This window comes from Leptidea sinapis, chromosome 11 (genome assembly GCF_905404315.1).
Source record: "Leptidea sinapis chromosome 11, ilLepSina1.1, whole genome shotgun sequence".
Lineage (NCBI taxonomy): Eukaryota > Metazoa > Arthropoda > Insecta > Lepidoptera > Pieridae > Leptidea > Leptidea sinapis.
In genome coordinates, this window is record NC_066275.1 from 3759817 (window position 1) to 3786604 (window position 26788).

The window sequence follows — 26788 nt, forward strand, 5'->3', positions numbered from 1 at the left end:
CTTAATTTTTATATAATAATAATAATATTGACACAATTTTAAGATAATTTGTATCTTGCCCCAAGCTAAGCATATATAGCCTGTGTTATGGGTTAAAAGACAATGATATATTTAATACTATATACTTAATTAAACATACATTTAAACATCCATGACTCGGAAACAAACATCTATATTCATCATATAAATGCTTGCGCCTACCGGAAATCGAACCCGGGATCTCTAGCTTAGTAGGTAGGATCGCTAACCGCTCGGCTATAGAGGTTGTCGGCTATATATGTAGATATTTCGCAAGATATAGAGTATAGACGATGTGACAGCACGATCGCACACCCGCCCAGTTTTCACGACGCACTGGTCGTACAAACTTTTAATAATATACATTATAAATTTCAGAAGCAAGAATAGATTACGTTTACATGGTAGCAAAAAAGCTTCTATGTACAATAGTTGTCTTGAAATGGCGCCGAGAATATTTAACAAGATACCAACACATATCACAGAACTTAAGTTAACGTGTTTTAAAAAGAAACTTTTTAATCTCCTACAGATAAAATCGTACTATTCTATAAAAGACTTCTTTTCAGATGCTTCTCTCAATTAACATTTTAATATATCATTTTACTTAATTTAATTACTCATAAATTATTGTTTTTACCAATTTAAATCATTTCCATATTAATTAACTGACATTGTGTATATATGTATATATTTGTTTGACTTGTTATTAATAATTTTTTGTACGCCACAGCATGCGGGTAAGGAATGGAGAACTTTTATTGAGTATACCTATGACTACAAATAAATGATGAAAAAAATTAATTATGTAATATATTCATAGCGATAGCGATAGCATAACCTTAGCGATAAGTTTAATGTTAATTGCAGAATAAAATATAATATAAAGTGTTTCGTGGAACAGGAACAATGCAGTGAGGCGAGGTAGCTGTCGGTCGTGTTGACTCACAAAACATTGCGGTACCTACTCGTGTAATGTGCTGGAGATAGTCCATCAGTACGATGCTTGTATGTTAATTAGCTTGGAACCTTTACATATCTTCACCAAATTATATAGTATACTATATTCCGCTAAGTCACACACTGTTAATATTCGAATGCTCGGGAATTTTCGTAGCAACATTGTATTTCATCTATTATTATTGTCACTGATATGGGCAGATCATGTCTCCTAAAATCGGTGGGTCATCTTCTTAACTCCCGTAATAAATATTTGTGGAAATAAACTTGTGTATGTTTGCACTCATAAGGTACCGTAGGTGTAGTCGCAAAGTGCGGTGTAATACTACGCCCAAGTGGGCGTACTCAAGCCCAGCGGTGGATTTACACTAGCAGCTGGGGCAGTTGGGGCAAGTGCCCAGGGCAGCGAATTTTTTAGGAGGCAAAATTTTGAAAGCGAAAAAAATTTTTTAGTCTTATCAAGATTGCTCATTATTTAGATTTCGAATATTTCATCGACCAATTCGCAATTCAAAAAATCGTGTTTGCCTGTGAAAAAATTGATGTAATATTATTATGAATCACCCTTAGTGCCAAATTTATAATTGTTAGAAAAAAACAAATATTTATTCATGTTTTTAGAATATATAACATATAATAAAGTGTCTGCAATAAATAACTTATTATAATAAATATTTATCAATTATTATTTATAAATATTCAATAATTTAAAGAAAAATTCCAGTATTGGGGCGGATTGTTTTCCGGTGCCCAGGGGCGACATTAAGTTTAAATCCGGCTCTGCTCGAGCCAGTCTCAAACAATGTGTGACGTTTATATTCCACATGTTCTGTTAAAGTTAATGGTTGAAACTAAAATGCCGGGCTGCGTACTAGAACTTTGTAAAAATAATACTACAAGAAATAAGAAAGACACTGTAATCACATATCATCAGTAAGCATTTTGTATTTTTAACCGACTTAAAAGGAGTAGGTTATATTAAATTAACACGAAGCGTATGTTACAAAATTTCATAGATGCCATTGAGTGACTAGATGCCACGCACACAAGCGTCTAATAGTTGACGTAATAAAAAAGCTATTGTTCTTAGGTAGTGTGGCTTATCTAGTTGGAGGGCAGCGGAGACCCATTCTTAATCTAAGGTAATGGCATTTTTGTCAATGTAAGCTTAAACTTCATACAAAAAGCTCGAATCAAATATAAATACAAACTGAATCAATATTAAATATTTTTTCAAGTTGTGTGTTATTAAGTCCTTGTTCCACTGCGTTTGAATTACGCCTTGAAGCAATTTCGAAGATATGACCAGGGGTTGATTTACAACAAAACGGTTGAAACAGGTAGACTCCGCAATACTTCTCGAAAAATAACTTTTAAAGCTTTCTTCAGAAGATTTAAATTACCGTGTGTTATCCAAAGCAGGCCAACATAATCATTTCTCGAATTATATCTTATTGTCTTTAACTTAAAGCTCAAATTAATACGATGGGATTGTTATGTGTAATAGGCGGAAATGTGAGTGGTTTTTTTGTAAACGCAAATATTCTGAGGAACGTGGTGTAATTTAATAAAGTGAAGTTCTATGTTGTTGTCTTATTACAGAATAGACAAATGATAAATTGTCTAGTCATTATTGTACATCTTTTATATTTTAACCGTAACAATTTATTCATTGTATAACATAAATAACAATAAAAACAAAATATTGTTTTTATTTAAAAAAAAATACTTAAAAATAAATTCAACATATAAAAGTATTTGTAAATAATAATAATATTGACACACTCTTACACAAATTATCTTGCCCCAAACCAGGCATAGCCTGTACTATGGGTACAAGAAGGATTCGAACCCGGGACCTCTAGCTCAGTCGGCAGGGTTACTAACTGGGCTATAGTATAGAGCGGCACTGAATTGTTATCGGCAGGGCGTATCAATTACTGTCTGAACTAAGTAAATAATAACTATATTAAATAAGTCATAAAAAAACTGTTATTTTCATTGATATTTTACGCAACAACCGGAGACTATTTATAACGCCCAATTTAATGATCGATCGGTGGCATGACATTCTGGGACTTCTCAAATTTCTATATAACGAAAATAATATGCTGAATATTGCCACATCACATAGTAAATTGAAATGTACGAATGTATTCGAATACTTATTCTCTTCCTAAACGTGTGACTCAATTGTTAACTGTTTAGCAGGGTTTACAACGTTAAGTACCTATCTTAATCTCTAATTGATACTGAATAATATTTTTTTTATTTGATTTATTGACGAGTTGCCAATCTTTGAATTTACTTATGTTAACACCAATTTGGAGTATTTAAAAAAAATGATAAGGCATTTTATTATTGGTTAATACCTACAAAGTATGAATATATATAATTCACATTATTTTATATTACCTACAAAGTTTAAATATAAATAATTTGCCCATAATAATAGTTGGAATCTGCGTAGACTTTCAGACCTAAAAAAATTAATCGACAGACTAACAAACTCGTACGGAGATTTATCCAGACTGAAATTTGAAAATATTTATCATAATTATAATTTTTCATGTTTATATGCAAGTGTTACTGTTAAGTTATCCACCCGTGAACATTTAATTCACAATGATACGAGAAAAAATCTTAAAAAAAACCCCTTGATCTTGAAAATGTATGTCATAAAAGCTAAATATTTAAGTTAAGTAATTTGACAATATCATCTGCTAAATATAGTTGTTGCATTTTTTGCGTTAAAACTTACTGCAGTTTTTCTTATTCAACAAGAGATAGGTCATATTGTGCTTCACAATAGAAGTTCTATTTTTAGTTTATCTAACATTGGGGCATTGCACTTTCAAGATGACAAATAAGTTTTAATTAGAGACGTGTGTGAACTGCGCAGACAAGTAAATAAAGCTGATTGTACACTAGTTTCAATCTGCGTAGGTTGAGATCCCATTGTTACCGATTTTTATGACAATAAGGGATGACACGAGCAGGACGTTCATCTGATGGTTATTAATACACCCTGCTCATTACAATGTAGTGGGTTCCGCTTAAGATTCTTGAAAATCAATAATTCTGATCAGGACCATAATTGTGCTCGTCTCCTTGAGACATAAGATGATTAGTCTCGTTTACCCAGTAATTTCACTAGCTACGGCACCCTTCAGATCGAAAAACAATAATGCTTTCACATTACTGCTTCACGGCAGAAATAGGCGCCGTTGTGGTATCCATAATCTAGCCGGCATCCTGTGCAAAGGATGCCGGCTCCCGATAGTAAAACCAGTCAACCTTCTGTGCTTTCCATGACACTGCTTAAGATCTATGCCAAGGCCTACGACAGCATTTGAAAAAAACAGTTTCATATGTAATGTGATAGACTAGTACCAATACTTTTCAAACTGGAACAACAGTAAAAGACAACCGCTGTCTTGCGGCAGAAATACTAGTAGATATGGCAGCGGTTCTCTTAGCCCGAAGCAAACACTGCACATACAGTTAATTCTGAAGATGTATATTTAGTTTTTGAAATTTAATATGGCTATATGAAAGATATCCTACAAATGTTCGATACTTTCATCTGTATTAGAGTGTAAAGGCTATTAATTGCTAAAGGATTCTTATATTATTGCTCTGTGAACGGCTGGATCACTTAGCGTTGCGTAGAGACGTCGCTTCATTGTGTGTTTTCTATCGCATTTATCACGGGGAGTGTTCCGAAGAGCTGTTTAATCTGATTCTTGCCACTGAATTCCACCTTCGCACGATACGCCCCAAACTAGGATATCATCCCCACCATCTGGATGTGTGGCGGTCCTCCACAGTGCTGTTTTAAAAGAACTTTCTTCCACGTACTACAAAGCTGTGGAATGACCTTCCTTGTGCGGTGTTTCCGGGACGATACGACATGGGTACCTTCAATAAAAGCGCTTACACCTTTAAGGCTGGCAACGCTCCTGTGATTCCTCTGGTGTTGCAAGAGAATGTGGGTGGCAGTGATCCTTGATTTGCTCGATTGTCCTCATTTTCCATTAAAAAAAAGTAACAAACGCATTAGATGACGTCATGATTTAATTCCTATTTTGAAAATGTCATATTTTTCTGCCTATAACGTAATTCTTCGAAAACCAGCAGGTGCCTCTTTTGCCATAAATAATGATCGCCGACTATTGGCGTTAAAAGATTTGAAATTCAAATCAACCTTGTCTCTTTCTATAAAAACTTTACATGCCTTTCCCTTTGTTTCTCTACGATCAAACATACGTTTATCTATAAGTTGAATTGTTCCAGTTATTTCAAAGATATCTTTAGATAAGTGTAGGTTGTGTTTCCGTTGCGCGATAGCGTTTACAATAAATCTAGGAGAGATCAATAGTTCTAGTAACTGGAACTAGACTATAAACCGTTGATACATTTGCTTGTGAAAGCTTTATTGGGCTTGGGCAAATTTATGTGTTTCACTCAATTGTTCTCAAAATATACACGAATTGAAATTTCACTTTATAAAATACAATACTCAGCTTTTTTATTATTAATTAGAGGATACACCTGTATCAATATTTTGGGATATACTAAAATCCAGGAAGAATACTTGACTGACCGAACAGCTCTTCAGCTCTTGGTCGGTAGCTTTATTGACCAGTTTACAGGATTTTTAATAATCTATCAATTCTGGCCCCCATGGACCTCTTTACAAAATCAATAAAAGTAAGTCTTACCTTACATATTTTGACCTACATATATAAGCCGTGTGCCATCTTCAGAAGTCGGTACTACAGAACAAGTCTTAGTCTCATTCTAAGTCTTAGTCTAGTCTAATTCTAATTCTTAGTTTAATTCTACTCTATTCATTCTATTCTGATCTTTTCAGACTTTTACCATAACCAGTAGGGGTTTTTAGCTTTAAGGGTAAATGTATACACTTTAATAATGAAGTCCCAGCCACTGTTCAGGCATTATCTATAAATAAATTAAAATGTTTTATAAAAAAATGGCTCTGTCGTAAATCATATTACTCCACAGCTGAATATCTAAATGATCGGACAGCCTGGGACTAGATTGTGATTATTTTATAGCGATAGAAATGACTGTACAATATTGTATATTTTTATTGAAAAGAGCGCAAAAAAAGAATGCTGGGAGAGTTTCTTGCGCCGCTTCTTCTCTCTCAGAGCGCCATTTGTTTCCGAAGCGGTAGTAGTATCAAGTATATTAGAAATGACATCAAAAAGAATTCTAAAGGAATCAATTTTGAGAAAATAAATGTCTTTTATACCTTTATTATCATTATGTTTTCTTATAATGGCCTAGATTTTTTGCCGGCTTGCCCACTTACTACTGACTCATATAGGTCATGAGAAAAAGAAAAAACTAGTGTATCGAGGCATATTGTATGCCAGGCGAATCTACCACCAGCCCAATCATAAATCAGCTTAGAATATAATATCAGAATAATTTGATCAAGATCAACAGCCTAAGGGATTAAATTAATCTTTTATCGCAAATCTACACGCAATATTTACACGAACAACATATTCTAGAGAGCGTGAGAAGATTTTGAAATTTATTCCAATAAAAACGGCTTTGATTGACAATATTAATAATATTAAAATTTTTGATTTAAATTCTTCGGCTTGTAATAGAGTGATAACGGAGAAAATGTGACGTAACGAAAAAAAATTATGTACTCGATAAGTTCGGTTGTATTCGGTGGAGTTTGGCCCGGCCAACTTCAACCAATGTTTTACTTACTGTGTAGCTCAGTGGGTCTATGTATATACTATGAAATTTAAGTTGGCCACTGCAATTATAATTTCTACAATAAGCATATCTTCTACTATGAGTTACAGCCACATCTTCTTACTAAAGCTGTGATTTACAGAGGCGGTTGTAAATAGTAAAATGTATTTTGATATTTATATAATACTAGCTGACCCGACAGACGTTGTTCCGTAAATATTAAAAAAAAAATACTGTTTTAAAGGAGTTTGCCAATAATATTTCAAAACATCAAGAATTATTTCGTAGTAGAATTGTCGAACCATGCGTCACTAAATTCTCTCACAGAAAATATGTCCATATTAAACAAATAGCGGATATAAAAATAATTATGGGTCCCAAATCGAAATAAAAACTATCCTATCTCTCAAGTTGGACTAAACTGCACTCCATGGAGTAATCCCCATTAAAATCCGTTCATTAGTTTAGGAGTCCATCGCGGACAAACAACGTGTCACGTAATTTATATATATTAAGAAGATTATGTTGTTTTGTTACCTATTTGAATAAATAAATATCGAATTGAATTATTGCATAATAATTCTTGTATAAATACAAACTTAAATGTAAGACTACTGTTAATGTAAATGTAAATATAACTACAACTTAATATTTTAGTTATGTATGTCATAATTTCCTTTCTCATAGGTGTTGTAATTTTAATAATTAGGCGTCCGGTCGCTCTCAAATGTTAAGCAAATTATTTGAGTGTACAGTTAATAACTGTGCGTTCCAGTAGTTATCTCACCATTTATATTCAACATCAATGTAATCAACATCAAGTTTATTTTTATGTGAGGAAATGACGATACCAGCAGGTGGTCAACCTGATGTTACCTTTACCATCATTAGCCCATTATATCTGAGTTGTAATGCATTGCAAAAGTTACTCAAGGCGTAGCTTAGTGCGATTGGGCTGGTGGTAGATTCGCCTGGCATACAATATGCCTCGATACACTAGTTTTTTCTTTTTCTCATGACCTATATGAGTCAGTAGTAAGTGGGCAAGCCGGCAAAAAATGTAGGCCATTATAAGAAAACATAATAGGCATAAAGGTATAAAAGACATTTATTTTCTCAAAATTGATTCCTTTAGAATTCTTTTTGATGTCATTTCTAATATACTAGATACTACTACCGCTTCGGAAACAAATGGCGCTCTGAGAGAGAAGAAGCGGCGCAAGAAACTCTCCCAGCATTCTTTTTTTGCGCTCTTTTCAATAAAAATATACAATATTGTACAGTCATTTCTATCGCTATAAAATAATCACAATCTAGTCCCAGGCTGTCCGATCATTTAGATATTCAGCTGTGGAGTAATATGATTTACGACAGAGCCATTTTTTTATAAAACATTTAAATTTATTTATAGATAATGCCTGAACAGTGGCTGGGACTTCATTATTAAAGTGTATACATTTACCCTTAAAGCTATTATGTATGGCGCCAGCTAAAAACCCCTACTGGTTATGGTAAAAGTCTGAAAAGATCAGAATAGAATGAATAAAGTAGAATTAAACTAAGAATTAGAATTAGACTAGACTAAGACTTAGAATGAGACTAAGACTCGTTCTGTAGTATAACCGTGACCACGTCGCTCTACGCCTTTCAGCCTGATACTTAAGATGGCATGTTATTTGCCTGCAATTACCAGTGGGAGGCTCCTTTGCACAGGATGCCGGCTAAATTATGGGTACCACAACGGCGCCTATTTCTGCCGTGAAGCAGTAATGTGTAAGCATTACTATGTTTCGATCTGAAGAGCGCCGTAGTTAGTGAAATTACTGGGCAAATGAGGCTTAAGATCTTATGTCTCAAGTTGACGAGCGCAGTTGTAGTGCCTCTCAGAATTTTTGGGTTTCTTAAGAATCCTGAGTGGCACTGCATTGTAATAGGCAGAGCGTATCAATTACCATCACGTCCTGCTCGTCTCATCCCTATTATCCCTATTATTGTCAAAAAAATACAGTTATAGCTTAAGTAATTGCACAAATGTTACAAAAGCATTACTTTCACTCAATTCCAAGTTCAATGCTAGTTTATTCAAATCAAAAGATAAAAAATATTTAACTAACAACTACTTCTACTAACTAGTAACCCTTACAAAAAAGCATTTCTTTCTGTTCCAACTCAGAAGATAGAATAAACCAGTCAACGCGCTCAATAGTGAGACGGAGTAAAGTTCGTTAAATTATCAATTAGCAATGGCCGACCCACATACTGTTTTTTTTTATTAAGAAAATAAGCAACAAGACGAATGTCGAGACTGAACGTCCTGTTCAGCTGTTAGTAATTGATACGCCCTGCCCATTACAATGCAGTGCCGCACAGGATTATTGAAAAACCCAAAAATTCTAAACGGCACTACAACTGCGCTTGTCACCTTCAGACATAAGTTGTCAAGTCTGATTTACTCAGTAATTTCACTAGCTACGGCGTCCTTCAGACCGATACACAGTAATGCTTACACATTACTTCTTCACGGCAGAAATAGGCGCCGTTGTGGCATCCTGTGCAAAAGAGCCTCCCGCTGCTGCAAACCACTATAATATAACTGATGTTAACAACAATATAATTAAAGCGGTGGTAGCACTGAGAGTCCGTGAATCATAAAGTACATTAGACACACACATGATCATCACTTTTCCTTTCATTTATTCCTGAATTGATACTTGTACTGCTGCCACTACGCTTTCAATGTCCAATAATCTATTATTACTGACATGTAAAGCTAAAGTATTTATGCTTGCATACTACTTTACTTGTACTTCATTAAAATATATAACAATAATATTAGTGATAAAGAGACAACAATTTGGAGTAAGGACTGAGGAAAGTAAATAATAGACAAATGAGAGTTGACTGATCTTGGTAGTAAGAGATCTCCTCGCTCAAGTACTCTTTAAACACCAGAAGAATCACAGAAGTATTACCTGCCCCAGATTTAGACGTAAGCAAACTTATTTTTGTAATCACCTAAGTACTTTGATAAAATATATAGAAAATTTACTGATCACCTAACATTGAAACTAAGCGAAGTTCGCCCCATATAATATTAGACGACCCCTGCCTACTGAGCTAGAAGTCTCGGGTTCGAATCCCGGTAGGTGCAAAAATATGATATATATAAACAAACATTCATATATAATTAATATGAATGTTTGTTTCCGAGTCATGGATGTTTATTAGTATTTATCATTACGTGGAAGCGTACCAAGAATACTGGCAGCATTTCATTCAAGTATAGTGTATTAAATATATCGTTGTCTTATACAGGCTATGCCTAGTTTATGGCAAGATAATATGTGTCAATGTGTGTCAATATTTAAAAAAAAATCTGTGTTCATAGAAATGTGTAAGAACCGAATTGGTGAATAATCTTCTTATATATAAAATTCTCGTGTCACAATGTTCGTTCCCGTACTCCTCCGAAACGGCTTGACCGATTCTCATGAAATTTTGTGAGCATATTGAGTAGGTCTGAGAATCGGCCAACATCTATTTTTCATACCCCTAAATGCTAAGGGTGGTCCACACGAAAATTTTATTTTTTTTTATTTTTTTGACATTTTTTTTTTAATTTGTTTGATTATGAGTCAGCATTAAAATACATACAACTTCAATCAATCATCAGATACCAGTATCGGATCGTTCGTTACGTATCGACACACTGTCGGAAAATTGATAATCATTTCCTTCCTAGAAAGTCGTGTGAGACTTAATTAACTAACGGTTATTAACATAATATTGCTTTTGCCATTGTATATTCACTAGAGTAGGTTATTAAGCCAATTAGGCTAGATCAGTGTTTCTCAAAGTTGGACCCACGCCCCAAAGGGGGGCAATTTGATAGTGAAGGGGGGTAATTTAAAAATGGACTCGACAAGACTTGAACCCATTCGCTTTGAGTTATTTAAATACAATGCTAATATCAGTGACAAATTCATCAAAAAAGGAAAATTCCAAGAATGTGCAAGAATACTTTTACTACCGTTTCCATCTTCATATTTAGCTGAATATGGATTTAGTGCTTTAATGATTTCTTGATTAAAAAAATAAATCGACTTGATATAACACAACGCGGAGACTTGAGATTAAAAGCTAAGTAAATTGGAACTCTCAGTGCAGCAAGCATCAAGGACAAGGATTGCATTAAATGAATATAGAAAAATCGATATTAAAATTATATTGAATTTCAGTTTTTCATCATACGATTTGAAATTTTACTTACGATGTTTTGATAACAATTTTATAGTGATTTCTTCTTAAAACTTTATCATTTATATTTCTTAACGGAACAAAACAATTTTTAAGCGTTAAATATTACTTATGGGGGCATAAAAATTTTAGAAATGTTACGGTGGGGCATGGCCTAAAAAAGGTTGAGAAACACTGGGCTAGATGATCCTGTTATGGGAATATCTGTCTCATGTTATAATAATTATTTACATATTTACAATCGCTATTAAATGCTCGCAACACCTTTATGTATTTACATTGTATGGGGATTGATCGCAACCACTTTTATATTGTTTTTAATAACTCTTGTGTTTTAACTTATTAATAATGAATGAGTGGATGAATTTAATGCCAAACTAGATTTTTTTTTATGAGAATAAGGTACGAGACTAACAGGACGTTCAGCAGATAGTAATTGATACGCCCTGCCCATAGCAAAACAGTGCCGCTCAGGATTCATGAAAATTCCAAAAATTCTGAGCGTCACTACAACTGCGCTCGTTACCTCGAGACATAAGTTGTCAAGTCTCACTTGTCCAGTAATTTTACTACTTTACTGCTGTTTTACACTTTACTGCTTTACGGTAGGGGCGCCGTTGTGGTGCCCACAATCTATCTATCCCGGCATCTGATGCAAAGGAGCCTCCCACTGGTTTATTATAAAGCTAAATTTGGTTAGGTTATCATAAATATGTAGTAACAAAGTTACATTGTACAATTAAACTTATTATTTAATAGCCTGAGGGCGGTCGCTCCATTCCCAATCTGTGGTATCATTAAGAAAGTAATTTATGTTATAGTAACCTTTACCACACAAACGTCTTTTAACAATTCTTTTGAATAACTTAATACTTTTGTTTTGAACATTTTCTGGGATCCTGTTGTAAAAACATATACATCGCCCCACAAAATCTTGCTAACTCGACTTAGCCGAGTAGCAGGCATTATAAGCTTATGTCTGTTGTTGGTGTTAACATTATGGTTATGACAGTTTCTCGCAAATTCACTGATGTGCCTACGAAAATACATTACATTATCAAGAATATATTGAGAAGCAACAGTCAAGATGTTATATATTAGCTCGTTTAAATACTATCTCAGAGGGTTCTAATACTAATATGAAGGGTTCTATTGGCAGGTACCGTAGAAGGAGTGCCGCCGTACAGAATGCCTCCCGCGCCTGAGGCAGCCCTGCCTGGCGCTCCGGCCCCAACCGTGCCAGCCCTACATACACACTCCGCTAAGTTTCCTGTAAGTAACAAATTTATACAAATATTTATTTGAACCAAAATTAATCCACTTCGTTCTAAGCAACTGTTCGCTTTCAACTTAGCCGGATTACACTTCATCACCAATCCCGATACTGTCATTGCAACTATTTTAAACTTATGTCAAAACACTGCACGTTTCATACTAAAATAAATTTCAATTTTTACTTAGGAATTCCCGCCTCTTATTACGTACTATTTACATCCTCTTTGTAGCAACAAATAGCAAATCGAATTTAACCAAACCCAGTCTGTGCTTGCTTTTTTTAAATTCATTTAATGACATAGGATGCATGTCAATAGGTCTTCTAATTTTAGAAATAAATTAGATACCAGTAGGAGGCTCCTTTGCATATGATGCTGGCTAGATTATGGGTACCAACACGGCGCCCATTTCTGCCGTGAAGCAGTAACGTGTAAGCATTACTGTGTTTCGGTCTGAAGGGCGCCGTGAAGTGAAATTACTGGGCAAATGAGACTTGACATCTTATGTCTCAAGGTGACGAGCGCAGTTGTAGTGCTGCTCAGAAGTTTTGGGTTTTTCAAGAATCCTGAGTGGAACTGCATTGTAATGGGTAGGGCGTATCAATTACCATCAGCTGAACGTGCTGCTCGTCTCGTCCCTTTTGTTCGTAAAAAAGCACTATAAATATTCACCTGTAATATATATAAGTGGTTGTAGTCAGTAAAGGGCAGAGAGCCCTCACCGCGAGCCCGAACACTGAGGACATGGTTGACCGCACACCGCAAGTACGCGACACTTGCTTATGAGGTCAATGCCGTGATGCGTCTACTGTGTTCAAAAACTGTTGTGTTATTACCTATTAAGGCGAAGAGTAAGCAGAAAACATGCAAACAAGGTGTTTTTAGACAAGTTTTTTGGTGAAAATATAGCATTTCGAGCTATGAACACTACTTAATCCTGTTACACATATACTTAAGTCTTATTTGTAGGTTTCTATTGCTTGCTGTTTGTTATAGTTTTCACTCCAGAGTCTTTTTGAACTACCACTTTTCCTTGCAGTTAAACAAGTTTTTTGGCATGGCATGACGCATTTTTTTAGTACAACTCTCAGAAAAGTTATTCTTATAGCTTTACTTTTTTGTGTAGGTATATTTATTCAGATTAGTAATGAATAACGAGGATTGTAAGCATATAAACGTTTGTCGCTGGCATTTAGTGTCGCCTTAAGGTTGGGGACCAAGCCAACTGCCTTGTGGAATCGAGTAGAACTAGGTCACTCAAGATCGCCATAGTTTTAACTCAGAATTAGAAGCATTTTGAATTTATTACAAACATATCAATATCAAGACATAAGATATCAATATTTTCATGGTTCATTAGTAACTCCAGTTCCAGTTCTTTACCTAACAATCCTCGCATATTTTGGTGCATCAGGTTTATGACTTTACAATTATTATGTTTACTATTACTTGTACATTCTGTATTTATATTGCTAGAGGAGTCTCTTATTGTCTTATTGACTAATTTAAATACAATTTCCTTTACAAAACTAACAAAACTATGTCATGTTAGATAGTATTGGTGTACAATTAATACATTTTCTAAAGTTAGGGATATTTTGGGGATTTTCTCGCTTTTCTTCTTCCTTCTCATATACTGTAGATTTACATATGTTTTTTGTAAAAATATAATGTTTATATAAACCGTCCAGAAGTGGTTTCAATTATGCACTATTTTGATTTCTTGGGATAGCGGCCTTAAGTTACATTAATTTTTTTGACTTCGCTCGTGTTTACTATTGAGTACCTATTTGACGGTTGAGTATTTATGTTGCACGACTTTACATTTAATCTAATTAAAACGATATGTAAGACGATGAAGGTGTTAATGTAGATTTAAAAGGGAATGAGTTTCTCGCCACTTATTCTCATTAAAACTCAATTTTTGCCGAAGTGGTGGTAAATGTTAAAAGAAAAAAAAAATGGTGCGTTTGTAGAGTCTGTAACTACTGCGCCTGTTATCAATCTTTGAGCTAGAAAAGTTTAAGTTACATCCTCAATTGATAATAAGTTTATATAAGTTATGACCCAGGTTGCTCGAATAAGCCATAAATAAATTAAAATAGCAAAGGCAAACATAATGACCATACGTGATGACATTATGTAACGGATTACCAGAAACAACTGCTTGCTTCCGTATTAGAACCAGTCTCGAACAATGTGTTGTATTGAAAGATGCCATCGAGTGTCAAGATGCCACTTACACAAGCATCTACTCGTAATAGTTGCCGTAATAAAAAGCTAGTAGCTAGGTGTAGTGCGGTATCTGGTTGGAGCGCAGCGGAGACCAATCCTTAATCTACGATTGTACAATAAAATGTTTAATTTCACAACTCGAAAAAATATATCAATTACGAAATTTCCTACCGATCCCTCAAATCATTAGTTATTTCTGCGTTTTATTTAACAGCTCTTAGATCCGAAGGGCGCCTTGGCTACTGAAATTACTGGGCAAATGAGACTTAACATCTTATGTCTCAAGGTGACGCTGTTGCAGTGCCGCTCAGAATTTTTGGGTCTTTCAAGAATCGTGATCGGCACAGTTATGCCATTACATTACTATCAGGGCGTATCAATTACCATCAGCTGAACGTCCTGCTCGTCTCGTTCCTTATTTACATAAAAATCCTAATAATTCATTTTTTTATTGTTAATAATAATTTACTAGGAAATGAACTTCGTTTTATTGCAGTCGCCCTTAAAACGTGAGCCTGCAAAGGTCATGAAACGTCGGGTTAAATAAATAATAATAAAAACATAACATTTTTGCAAAACCAGAGACTACTGCTTGAAGGTTAGTGCCGCAAAATGATACAAATATAACCCAGGCCAGGCATGGTTGTATGTATTATACTAGCTGACCCGACAGACGTTGTTCTGTTCATAATAAAAAAACCTGGAATTTCGTAAAATCCGCTGTCCTCTACTCGGTGAAAAGAATATTCCTACCAAATTTCAAGTCTTTAGCTCTAATGGTTCCAGAGATATCGTGATGAGTGACTTTATACGTGGAAATCTCTTAAATATATATGTAGATAGATTGTCACCGGCACAGACTTGGATCCAAATAGATGCCGCGAGTGTATGTACTTCGCGTGTCAAAAAGAGGGCAAAAAGAGTAGCAATGCTCTTCCTTTGACGCTTTTATTTTATTTTTTATTCTGATTTATAATACATTACTGATTTTAGTAATAAGCAATACCGACTATTGATGTACTGAAAACGTCAACTAATGATGAGGTGAGTGGCTAAACGTTAGGCTCGATGCACTGGCATTTTTAACGACGTCACAGTAGGTACAAAAAAGGGCACGCTTGGTTTTCATACAGACGGAGGGATTTGCGTTGTCTGCTTAGAATTATGTCTGTGGTGACAAAACCTGAAAGAAACAATCAATCGGTGGAGTGGATCTTTTCTTTAGAATAACTGCTTATGAAAGTTACGAAAAGTCAAAACATTAAAAAAAAAAACATATTGTGTACAATTCACCACTGGTAGAAATGAAACCTTCAAAAATTTTGTTTTCAAAATAATGAGACGAATGCAAAATTTCGGAAAGAGGATAATTGTAGGTTTTAGTAATGATCGTTTTATTCCTATACATATATTACATAGGTTTATTCAAACTCAGAGCTTAATGATGCAAGAGGCTTATGATAAATAAAGTATGAAATAAATACTTTGGTCTTCATATACTCAATATATCTTTGAAATACTGCCTCAATTACTGTTTTCGATCTTGTTGTTGATACAGTGCCACTGCTGCACATTTTCAATAATCATGTTTAAATTTGGCGTCCAAAAACTCAATTAATTGAATCGCTGTATCCGAACCTCTAAACTGCGTATGAAGGCCTGGTACATGATGCTAAGATGACACATGATTTCAACCGCTATGAAATACTTTACTATCCCCGCTACCATATTTATGTTCTCCTGGTTTCTATGTAGTAATACGTCGTGCGCATGACGTCAGAATATATTAAGGTATATTGGCGTCATATATAAGACAATCTCTTCTTAAACTATGATCGCTTGGTACTAAAACACAGTATAATGCTACCTTTTTTATTTTCTCCCACGATAATTCTTGTGCTTTGCGCTCGTTTGTCTTCCTATTCCATAAAAAAAAAAGAATTTATGTTACTGTCTCTTTTTACTATCGCTTTAAATCATTTGTGGAGAACGAGAACGTGTAATGTATTCTATCTCAATCTCTCGCCGGCTGAATCCTGTTTGTGTATCTATCGTCTCGCTTTTTCGTTTCATCAAGTTTCAAATCACAACAATTCTAAATAAGTTTCACTTCAAAAATGTTTGGTTCTTTTTTTAGCAAATCGGGACTTTACACTTAAAAAGTGGGTTTATATAATAAACCATTATTTAAATATATGTAGTGGATCCTAGAGATACACAGGAAAATATTTACACTATTTCCGTATTAGTAGTGTAATGTGTGCGTGTGAACCCTAATTACCTGTTTAGTTATAGCGTTTCCGCAATGAAGTGCAAATTAAGAGTTTTAAGAAATGCAATCATAAAACATAAATTAAAGTGATAACAGCATCTGTTCACCACCATCAATCATCATCAGGGATCGTTGGCACGATTCGCACTCCGCACTCGTGTCATAATGATTAATGGCTTTATTTTCATTATTTTAGTGCGTTAACGGACATGGCATTTTAATTCTTTCCTTGTTACATATTTGATTTTTTATTTATGATATATTATTATACAAATAATATTTGTTTATATAGTATTTTCTTTGATTAAAGCGAGTGTTACTCATTTATTTATATGAATGCTTGTTTCTGAGTATGTATTGTAGTTGTATGTTTAAGTAAGTATATTGTATTAAATATATCGTTGTCTTGTATCCATAGTACACGTTTTGCCTAGTTTGGTCAATTTGTGTAAAAGTGTGTCAATATTATTATTATTATTATTAATCGCCATTACTAATAGCTTCGAGAGTACTGAGTTTGTGACAGGAACATAAATAATGAATACAAACTAAACTATAGCTAATGTTGTGGTTGTTGTGTTCGGGTCATCTCGTTGGAAGTGCAGGTCCTGGTGAATACCAGCCTCTTCCAGAATCCTCATCCTGGGTCCTAGGGGAACTCCTAAAGCTCTTAATTTATCCTCTCCAACGTAGGGCAGTTCTGCCGCGCCAACTTTTTCTTTCTCTAGGAGAAAGAAAAAGTAGTTTCTGTTCGACTCGAACTCGAAAAAAAACATTAATTACGAAATTATTGATAGTAACAAATTCAAATATTTTCTTCAGAATAGGTTTTAAAATCACTTATTGAGCGTCAAAAACCACTCGAAATACTGCCTCAGACTCAACTCAGAAAAGCGGGCTCAAGAAACCTAGCATCATTAAACAATAAATGTTATAATATTATTTATTTATTTACAATATCGTGTTTACAAATTCATGTGTTTGATTACTTTTTAATGTTAATCTGGACGGCAGAGCCTTGCTCGGATTTTTAAGAATGTACAAAACTTGAACAAAAAGAACTAATAAGACATCTGGATTCGGACTCGAGATCTTCTGTTTTCCGGATCACCCAATGTCCCATCTGAGCCATTATAGTCTTGTATATAGTGGCGAAATTTACCTTTGTGTTCTAATGTTATTGTAGCTGTTTCTTACTAAAACACGGATAAAACTACATTTTTAATAAGATCGATTTCTCGCCTCCGAAACTACCTCTATACTAAATTTCATTAAAATCGTTGGAGCCGTTTCCGAGATTCAGATGATTATATATATATATATATATATATATATATATATATATATATATATATATATATATATATATATGCTCTATGAATTGCTCGTTTAAAGGTATAATTAACGTTAAACGTTTAAGGTAAATATTATGCCAAGACAATATTATATAAATTAAAAATTTTTAATCTTTACTATAACGATAAACTGTACTATAAATTGGTTATTATTTAAAAACCACCATTCGTGTAATTTTGCTATGTAACGACGTGTTTTCTCTCGTCTCTTGCTTTTTGTAGAGTTCACGTAAGATATAGAGAGGTAGGTGAAAGTACGCATTGTTATTATGTTTATCGGTTTAGATTGACGCTAGATCAACTTCCATTTATATTTTGTGTAAAGTTTTTACGTGATATTTTGGTGACTTTGATGTTGATGGATTTCAATCGAGGTCAGTACCTGTGTCAGTACTTAATGTAATAAATGTCAAACTTGTGGTAAGTTTTATTTATTATGAATAGAACAACGTCTGTTTGGTCAGCTAATGCTATTTGATTCCTTGATTTCCTAAATGATTCCAAACACTGTGAATTGAGCGTATGCCTCAAGGCTATCAAAAAAATTTCATTGTTACGTAATTTAAAAAAAAACTTGCACACTGAGTTTTTTACGAAGATTTTTCTATAGTAAGACATATATTATCCAATGGGTGGCAGATATGAGGTTTTAAATGTGATTTTAAATTCCTTTTTGAATAAAATTATTTGGATTTAAATAAAAGAAGATTAGGGCTTAAGTTTTAAACTTACCATCCATTTGGATAAAATTTATGCAAATAGTCCAATTATAAAGGCTCTGAAATTACAATTTTATGAGAGGTTTGCGATGATCTGGGAAACAAGGACATGTTGATCTCGTAGTAACTATTACCACCCTATGGTTCTAGTATTTACTAGTACCACCCTATGGTTCTAGTATTTACTAGTACCACCCTATGGTTCTAGTATTTACTAGTACCACCCTATGGTTCTAGTATTTACTAGTACCACCCTATGGTTCTAGTATCTCACTACGGATCTAGTATTAACTAGTACCACACTACGGTTCTAGTATGAACTAGTACCACCCTATGGTTCTAGTATTTACTAGTACCACCCTATGGTTCTAGTATTTACTAGTACCACCCTATGGTTCTAGTATTTACTAGTACCACCCTATGGTTCTAGTATTTACTAGTACCACCCTATGGTTCTAGTATTTACTAGTACCACCCTATGGTTCTAGTATCTCACTACGGATCTAGTATTAACTAGTACCACACTACGGTTCTAGTATGAACTAGTACCACCCTATGGTTCTAGTATTTACTAGTACCACCCTATGGTTCTAGTATTTACTACTACCACCCTATGGTTCTAGTATCTCACTACGGTTCTAGTATGAACTAGTACCACCCTATAGTTCTGGTATTGACAAATACCTCACTACGGTTATAGTATTAACTAGTACCACCCCGTGGTTCTAGCATTGACTAATACCACCCTATGGTTCTAGTATTAACTAGTACCACCCCGTGGTTCTAGTATTGACCAGTACCACCCTATGGTTCTAGTATTTACTAGTACCTCACTACGGTTGTAGTATTGACTAGTACCTCACTACGGTTCTAGTATGAACTAGTACCACCCTATGGTTCTAGTATTGACTAGTACCACCCTATGGTTCTAGTATTTACCAGTACCACCCTATGGTTCTAGTATTTACTAGTACCACCCTATGGTTCTAGTATCTCACTACGGATCTAGTATTAACTAGTACCACACTACGGTTCTAGTATGAACTAGTACCACCCTATGGTTCTAGTATTTACTAGTATCACCCTATAGTTCTAGTATTTACTAGTACCACCCTATGGTTCTAGTATCTCACTACGGTTCTAGTATGAACTAGTACCACCCTATAGTTCTGGTATTGACAAATACCTCACTACAGTTGTAGTATTAACTAGTACCACCCCGTGGTTCTACTATTGACTAGTACCACCCTATGGTTCTAGTATTAACTAGTACCACCCCGTGGTTCTAGTATTGACCAGTACCACCCTATTGTTCTAGTATTTACTAGTACCTCACTACGGTTGTAGTATTGACTAGTACCTCACTACGGTTCTAGTTTTTATTGACGATTTCACGCTGTTCGCAAATCAACAAAAACAAATGAGACCACATAAAATTATTATTATTATATAGGGCTACTAATTGATTTGTTAAATTTATTACAGATAGAGCGCGAAGTGATACTTTCGTCAAGTGAAAAGAACTCCAAGGTCCCGATACTGCAGGAGGCTCGCAAGCGGGGAAGGCTTGGAGCCGTCGCCCCTGATACTCCACCCAAGCCACTCACTGCTTGGATACAGGCTGAGGTATGATCATCAGATTTTATAAATGATTTATAGTTTCTAAGTTTTTCTTAATATAAATTATATTGGTTACATTATCAATTGAAATTAATCAGTCAAAAGTAAAAAGGTCATTATATCGCACAGCAAGGACGTCACTTTGAATATAAAATTTTTTACTTACTAAGAAATTAATATTATTAAATTAAAAGATTATTTTATTACTTTGTAACGTTAATAAACAGTTTTAAAGGTAATTAATACCTTTCTATTCATCTCACTAAATCACCAGTGGGAGGTTCCCTTGCACAGGATGCCGGCCAGAGTATGGGTACTGCAACGGGGCCTATTTCTACCATGAAGCAATAATGTATAAGCATTATTCTGTATCGGTCTGAAGAGCGCCGTAGCTAGTGAAATTACTAGGCAAATGAGACTTATCTTATATCTCAAGGTGACGAGCGCAATTGTAGTGGCGCACAGATTTTTTGGGAACTTTGGGGAAAATCCCCAAAAAGCAGAGGAAGAGCAGCACTGCATTGTAATAGACAGGGCGTATCAATTACCATCATCTGAACTTCCTGCTCGTCTCGTCCCTTATTTTCATAAAAGAAATGTAAGGTAGTGTTTATTATCAAAATTCTGGATACTCGTTTGATTTTTACAATACAGTAATTGATGTCATTTTACTTATTAGGTAACGTACATTCGATATCAGTTTAAAGTTACATAATAATCTCTTGGTAACACTTAACTATTACACCCTGTACACTAGCTTATAGGCAAACAGAGCGTGCTAGAGCTAAGAGTATCTCTCACAGAGATACAGCAAGATAGATTGGTAAACGAATCTATCTTAACTATAACCAATTTTGATTATACGAGTAGACATAATCAGTCAGCACCTTAGTATTTTGAATATAAACGACAAATCAAGAATGACCACCGATTATTACTAAGTCCATGGTTGAGATCATGGTGATATTTATTGTAGCCGCGTGAACCTAAAACCTGAAATCAGAAGTTCACTTCCTTTTTAACCGAATTCGAAAAGGAGGAGGTTCTCAATTAGATTGGTATTTTTTTTATGAATGTTACGCTGATTACGCTGAGTTTCCGATTTTTGTGATTATTTATTCTTTTATTCTTTAGTTGCGGAATGTATGCCATTTGGTTCCATAAAAATATGACATAGGTAGTTTGGCCCAGAAGTTTTCATTTTATGAATATTTTTAATGAATATTTTTGTTTACGTTGATGATGTTAGTATAGTTTGTGGAATGGTTTTTAAGGAGTTTTCATGTAGTTTGATTATTTTTTATTATTATTAACCCGTTTGCCGAAAAGTGGGTCTTAGGCTACCTGTCATTCATAGTTAACAAACGTTCTTTAGGATATTTCAGTGTCTCACAAGAACGTGAAATAGTGTATCTATATTGTTTAACGGCCGTTCCCAATATTCAGTCTATCTCTTACTTGAGATAAACATCGTAACTATCGTTGACTTTTCTATCCCAATAAACTTATCGACGGTAGCTCACTGTCTGTCAATGGGACGACGTATAGCTTATCAGCGATAGAAGTTTGTATGGAAATTGCAAATCACGGGTCCCAATATAAGGCGATAAGAATGACTTATCGGGTATATTGGTACAGCTTCAGATTATTGACAGCTAATTACTGACAGTAGAAGGTAGTTATTTATCTCTATCTGTAGATAGTATGTTGGGAACGGTCGTCAGGCACGCGGAACCTTTCGTAGGCCTACCCATACTACTTTAAAAAATTACTATAGAATATATGACAATAAAAAGCAATAAAATCTTATAGTTGACCTGATTAATGACACTAAAAAGTAAAAAAACAAAAAAAACTACGTTTAAATGAGGTTTTTACTGGTTTTGAAGTCGGTGCCAAGCAGGAAAGCTCCGTCTAGAATCAAACACGCGTGTAAGCTTCGACTTAAACCCTATCAATGGGTAGCACATACAAATAATAGTATTTTATTAATATTAAAGGTATAAAGTCGGTTCTTTTAAACGTAGTTTTTTTTTGTTCTTATAAAATAATAGAACCCTGAGGTAATCAATTCTAATCATACATTACCAACCGGCTCGTATCTTTAACTACCAAGTAAGTAGTGAGTGTTGCACATGTAGATATAACATCGGGAAGGGCAAGGAACCTCATAGTTATGCTTACAGCTCGTGACGGTCGTTGCACACAATACACTTACCTATTATGCTTATTACGAGCTGGTAATGGCAGCTTCATGTCCGCTGAACACACTCGAGTGTTGACACAAGTTACAATACAAGTAGTATATTGTGTTTGAAGCTATTTGTCGATTAAAAAAGTATTTTGAAAATTCTTGATAATGCTATGTATGTACATAGGTATCTACATTTTTTTATGGAAAAGGAGGACAATCATTTGTCCTCCTAGCACAACAACACAAGCCGACCCGTACGGTCATCCGTACGGGTCGGCTTGTATTAAGTGATACTCACGTTCTCTTGCAACACTAGGGGAATCACAGGAACGTTGCCGACCTCTAAGGTGTACGCGCATTTTACTTAAGCGAATTTTCTTCAAATTGTGATAATCATATTGGTGGTGTCAACAACGTTCCTGTGATTCCCCTGGTGTTGCAAGAGAATATGAGTATCACTTAAACATAACCGTGTTATGCCTACTACTCGGCTAAGTCGAGTTAATAAGTATTTTGTGGGGCGTTGAAGGTACATGCTTTTACAACACGATTTCAGAAAATGTTCATTGCAAATGTATTAGGAAATTAAACATAACTGTTATAGGATGTCATGTGATAAAGGTTACTATTACATATTAATGATTTTCCAAATGATACCAAAGTTGGGCATGGAGCGACCGCCGTCGACTATTTAAATTATATCTTAGATTGTAACAAAGTATTACATAAAAAAAGAAGAAGCCCCCGATTTTCTTGCTTCTTATTCTCAGGCCTGAGGCATAAATTTGTAAATGGGTGGTAGTTTACGACTGTTTTGAATAAAATTATTTAATTTTTAATTACCAAGACACTCGGTAATGTTTAGTAATATATGTAGTTAATAATACTATAATTAAGAGCAGTTTAATTCATTCCATATTTTGTAAAATGAATAAGTTGGACACATAAATTTTAAAACAAATCCATGATAAAATTTTACATTGTCAGGCTAAACAGTCATCAATGAGGCCGGATTTATAACGACCAATAGTATTATAATATGTAATGTACTGACAAGCAGAAGAATAAACCGGGCCTGCAAACCATCTTAATGCAATAATTGTTCTTAGCAATTCGATAGCGAGGCAATGAATTAACGTTTACGATTCAGTTATTTTCGTTGTTAATTTTACATCGGTAATGTTCAATTAATCGTAAAATGGACATAACCATTTTATGATTAAATGCGGGTAGTTGGATATGATAAAATGCAGTTTTATTATGCCTACGGCTACATACGAAAGGTAGATAGGTCTTGGTTTTAATTGGCAATTAAAAGTTTTTTAAAATTAATTTCACCGTTTAACGTGTTTTTTTTTTTATATTTAAGCCTATGTACTTTTTTTAGTACCCTCTCTCTCTTCTCCAATAACAGATATTTCAACTTTTGACAGTCAAATCAATCGTTACTTTGCATATTACATAATATTACTTTTTACTGTGGATACGTACTTTAATTTTATAATTATTTCTCTCCGAAACTGCTCCGTCCAGATATTTTATTGTTAAAGGTCCTTACGAACAGAATTCGTGCCTCTCTGTGACTCAAGCTCATCGAAATTCAACCCACGTAGATCGAGTAAGCGGACACAAAGCCAACGGTTAACTACGACCATTTGCCGACTGTCTACGACGATTAAATTTAATTAAATTCTTTTAAAATAAACAATACGCTCAAATAAATAGCACTTGAAGAAATCCTGAATGAAACAAAAACTTTTTTTTTAAATTTTTTTGGATTTTCTGCATCATCGTAATTTGTCCATTAGAATAATAAGCTGCTTTTATGGCTATCTAAGAAAGTTTTATGGAAAATGAAAACTGGATGGAAATTGTCTTAACTAAATTCTCCAGTTACCTCTCATTTTGGAAATCTTATCACAAACAGTGAAATCAAAAGGCTAATGTGTCCAATATGTGGTAATTTATATTTTCTTTTACAGTTTTTATAAGCGTCATTATTACGAGATTTTAGAACTTACTTTCGTCAAATGTTCTGAGCTGTCTTGAGTGTAAATTCCGCTAAGACTCGCCAAATTCTGGCACGAGAATCGTCACGTCGATTCAACATCTCCTGAGGATGCCTCGTATAGAGGAATTTACCCCTCAAGAAGTCTAATTTAATAAATTAACTTACTTTAGAATAATTGACACTTTTCTGAACATCGTTTCATAAAAATGTCAATTATTTTACAAGTCTTTTACGAGTCAAACTAATAAGTAAGACTCGTAAAAGACTTGTCAAACCTAGAAATTCGAAATAAATATTTTCATGACGTGGGCCCACAAAGCACTCAAGAAAGTAGGAAAAAACTTGATTGTAGATCACTTAGACATGCAAAATTTTATCACAATCTGTTCAGCCATATAATATACTTCAGTCTTGATGAAATCAAGATCAGCACTATTTGAAACTTGATACCCGACTACTTAAGAAATATTAATAGAAAAAAATCTATCATTTTAAAGCCATGTGAAAGACAGGTGAGAATAGCACCTGTACTTCAATCCAAACGCAACATTTGGTGTAAGCTGTGTTGAAACAGATGCATCCGATCATGATTTGTGACGATGACAGTTTAGATTTTTATGTCCTTCTATTCTCCCAGTAGCCGTAGTGAGGTTGTTCAGTGGATTACAGGGTTGCCCTCACTTAAACCAACACGTGAAACAACAAACGAAACAAACACTACATATTACTTAAAGCTTGCCATAATAAACCGCAATCTAATCGGTTTAGCCATTTCTATCATAGCGCGCACAAATTAACAGATAAAAAATCTAAAAATAATTTTTTGGCCTCGATTATACAAGCACACCTCTGTAAGATGTTTGTTTGAAAAAATACTTAATACATAGAGGACTTACGGTTACATAGGAGACGTGATCGCTACCTATGGGCCTGATGTAAAAGCTCATGGTCGCTCAGAGGGTAATGGAGGGGGCTTGGAGTTTCCCTGCTAGATCGAATCAGAAATGAGGTGATCCGTAGGAGAACTAAAGTGACCGGCATAGCCCAAATGATTGCGAAACTGAAGTGGCAGTGAGCAGAGCACATAATTCGATGGACAGATGCTCGGTGCAGCAAGAGAAGTCCTCGAATAGCGACCACGTACCAGAAGACGCAGTGTTGGTAGGCCCCCCAAAAAGATGGACCGACGATCTGGTCAAGATCACCGGAATACGTTGGATGAGGGCAGCGCATGACCGATCGTCGTGGAGATCTTTGGGGGAGGCTTTTCTCCAGCAGTGGATGTCTTCCGGCTGATGATGAAGATAATACGTAGATGTACGGAATCTCAGATTAAGTTAGACATCTATATTCTATATTGTGTTCGAATGCAGAAAATATTTTTGTCTTATCTGTCTTTTTTAGTTTCCTCTTTTCTGCATTGAACCATATACCCTACTGTAGTTTCATGACGTTTACCAAGTGTTGTTGTAATATGTTATGTTATTGTCGGTCCCTATGGTAAAAAATATATTTCTTTTGTATACTTTACAGTAATAAATTATCATTATCTGGCTAATTTGGGGTAAGATAATTTGTAAATTTGAAAAATTATGTTTATATTTTGTTTTATAAATTTATTGGATAAGCGGTAGATTCAATAAGAAAAAAAAAAATGACATTCATAAGTGTCATTTCCGTGACCTACATGAATAAAGTGATTTTGATTTGATTTGATTATACCATAATAATCGACACTGTTCAATATTCTTACAGTTATCATTGTAAGTAAGTTAACAATTGAACTTTATTAGATTCAAGTAATGTTTTGTTACTTTCTTCTGTCTCAATTACTTATAGAAAGTCACTCAAGTCGTATCAAATTTGAAATAGTTTTGCGTGTAAACGTAGAAAGCATATTTATGTAATATTATATCGTAGTTTGTGTCTGAAGTGGGACTCACTTTGGGTAGTAAGTTGGAACTTACTCCAACTAAGTAATGTAGGGAGCTGAGTTAGTTCACCCTACTAAACCTGTTAAGTTGGGTATTCAATAACATGCCACTTAACATTTACCCCCTTATTTATAATAGTCTACTAACTTAATGCATTGCTAATTCTCACTCTGTCTTCTTCTATTGACCTAAGT

General features: G+C 34.6%; 1 protein-coding gene across 2 annotated transcripts in view; it reads left to right on the forward strand.

The window, feature by feature from the left end:
• LOC126966692 (uncharacterized) overlaps positions 1–26788 on the forward strand; it is a 105481-nt gene that overhangs the window by 57137 nt on the left and 21556 nt on the right. For both annotated transcript variants that reach the window (XM_050810873.1, XM_050810874.1), the window contains 2 exons: positions 12140–12252; positions 20321–20461. In XM_050810873.1, coding sequence (XP_050666830.1) covers positions 12140–12252; positions 20321–20461 — 254 coding nt within the window. The remainder of the gene's footprint in view (positions 1–12139; positions 12253–20320; positions 20462–26788) is intronic.